General features: G+C 64.3%; 1 protein-coding gene across 1 annotated transcript in view; it reads right to left on the bottom strand.

Annotated features, from left to right (window-relative positions):
- Nucleotides 1–538, bottom strand: part of Grin1 (glutamate ionotropic receptor NMDA type subunit 1) — a 23606-nt gene that overhangs the window by 7073 nt on the left and 15995 nt on the right. Inside the window, exon 10 of the mRNA XM_033759008.1 lies at nt 5–120. Coding sequence (XP_033614899.1) covers nt 5–120 — 116 coding nt within the window. The remainder of the gene's footprint in view (nt 1–4; nt 121–538) is intronic.

The raw sequence follows: 538 nt of genomic DNA, 5'->3' as shown, positions 1-538 counted from the left end.
GGGCCCGGTGCAGATCACCTTCTTGACTGGGTCACCGTTAACGGTGAATTCCTCCTTGCACGTCCCGTCGCTCAGTGTGGGCTTGACGTACACGAAGGGCTCCTGGTGGATCGTCACGATCTGGAGAGAGGGGAGCCCGCCTTGGGTCACCAGCCCTCGCTGCACCACGCGCTGGCCTCCTCTCCGTGCCAGGCCACTCCAGGTTCCCCCACTCCTCAGCCCCGGCCAGCCCTGCGCCTGCCTGGAGCCTCCCGCAGCAGTCAGGGCTCAGTTCTCACCCCAGGCAAGCCATCACCTGGTGGCTCCCCTGCCCAGACTCCTCCCTCTTGGGCTTGGCAGACTTGGTTCTGAAACACTGCCCACCCCCATCCCGCTCCGGCCGGGCCGTGCTGCCTCAGGTACTGGCTTATCTGAGTAGCCTGTGAGGGCAACTGGCACGTGCTGGGCACCTCTGAGAAGAAAAGCTCCCCATCTTGGCCACAGTCCACCCTATGCCCTGCCTAGCCCCAAGAACAGAGAAGGTCCACCGAAGAGACCC

This window comes from Fukomys damarensis, unplaced genomic scaffold (genome assembly GCF_012274545.1).
Source record: "Fukomys damarensis isolate Sample0158 unplaced genomic scaffold, DMR_v1.0_HiC HiC_scaffold_36, whole genome shotgun sequence".
In the NCBI taxonomy this organism is placed as follows: domain Eukaryota; kingdom Metazoa; phylum Chordata; class Mammalia; order Rodentia; family Bathyergidae; genus Fukomys; species Fukomys damarensis.
The sequence above is the reverse complement of the archived record's forward strand: the minus strand, read 5'-3'. Positions and strand labels throughout refer to the sequence as shown.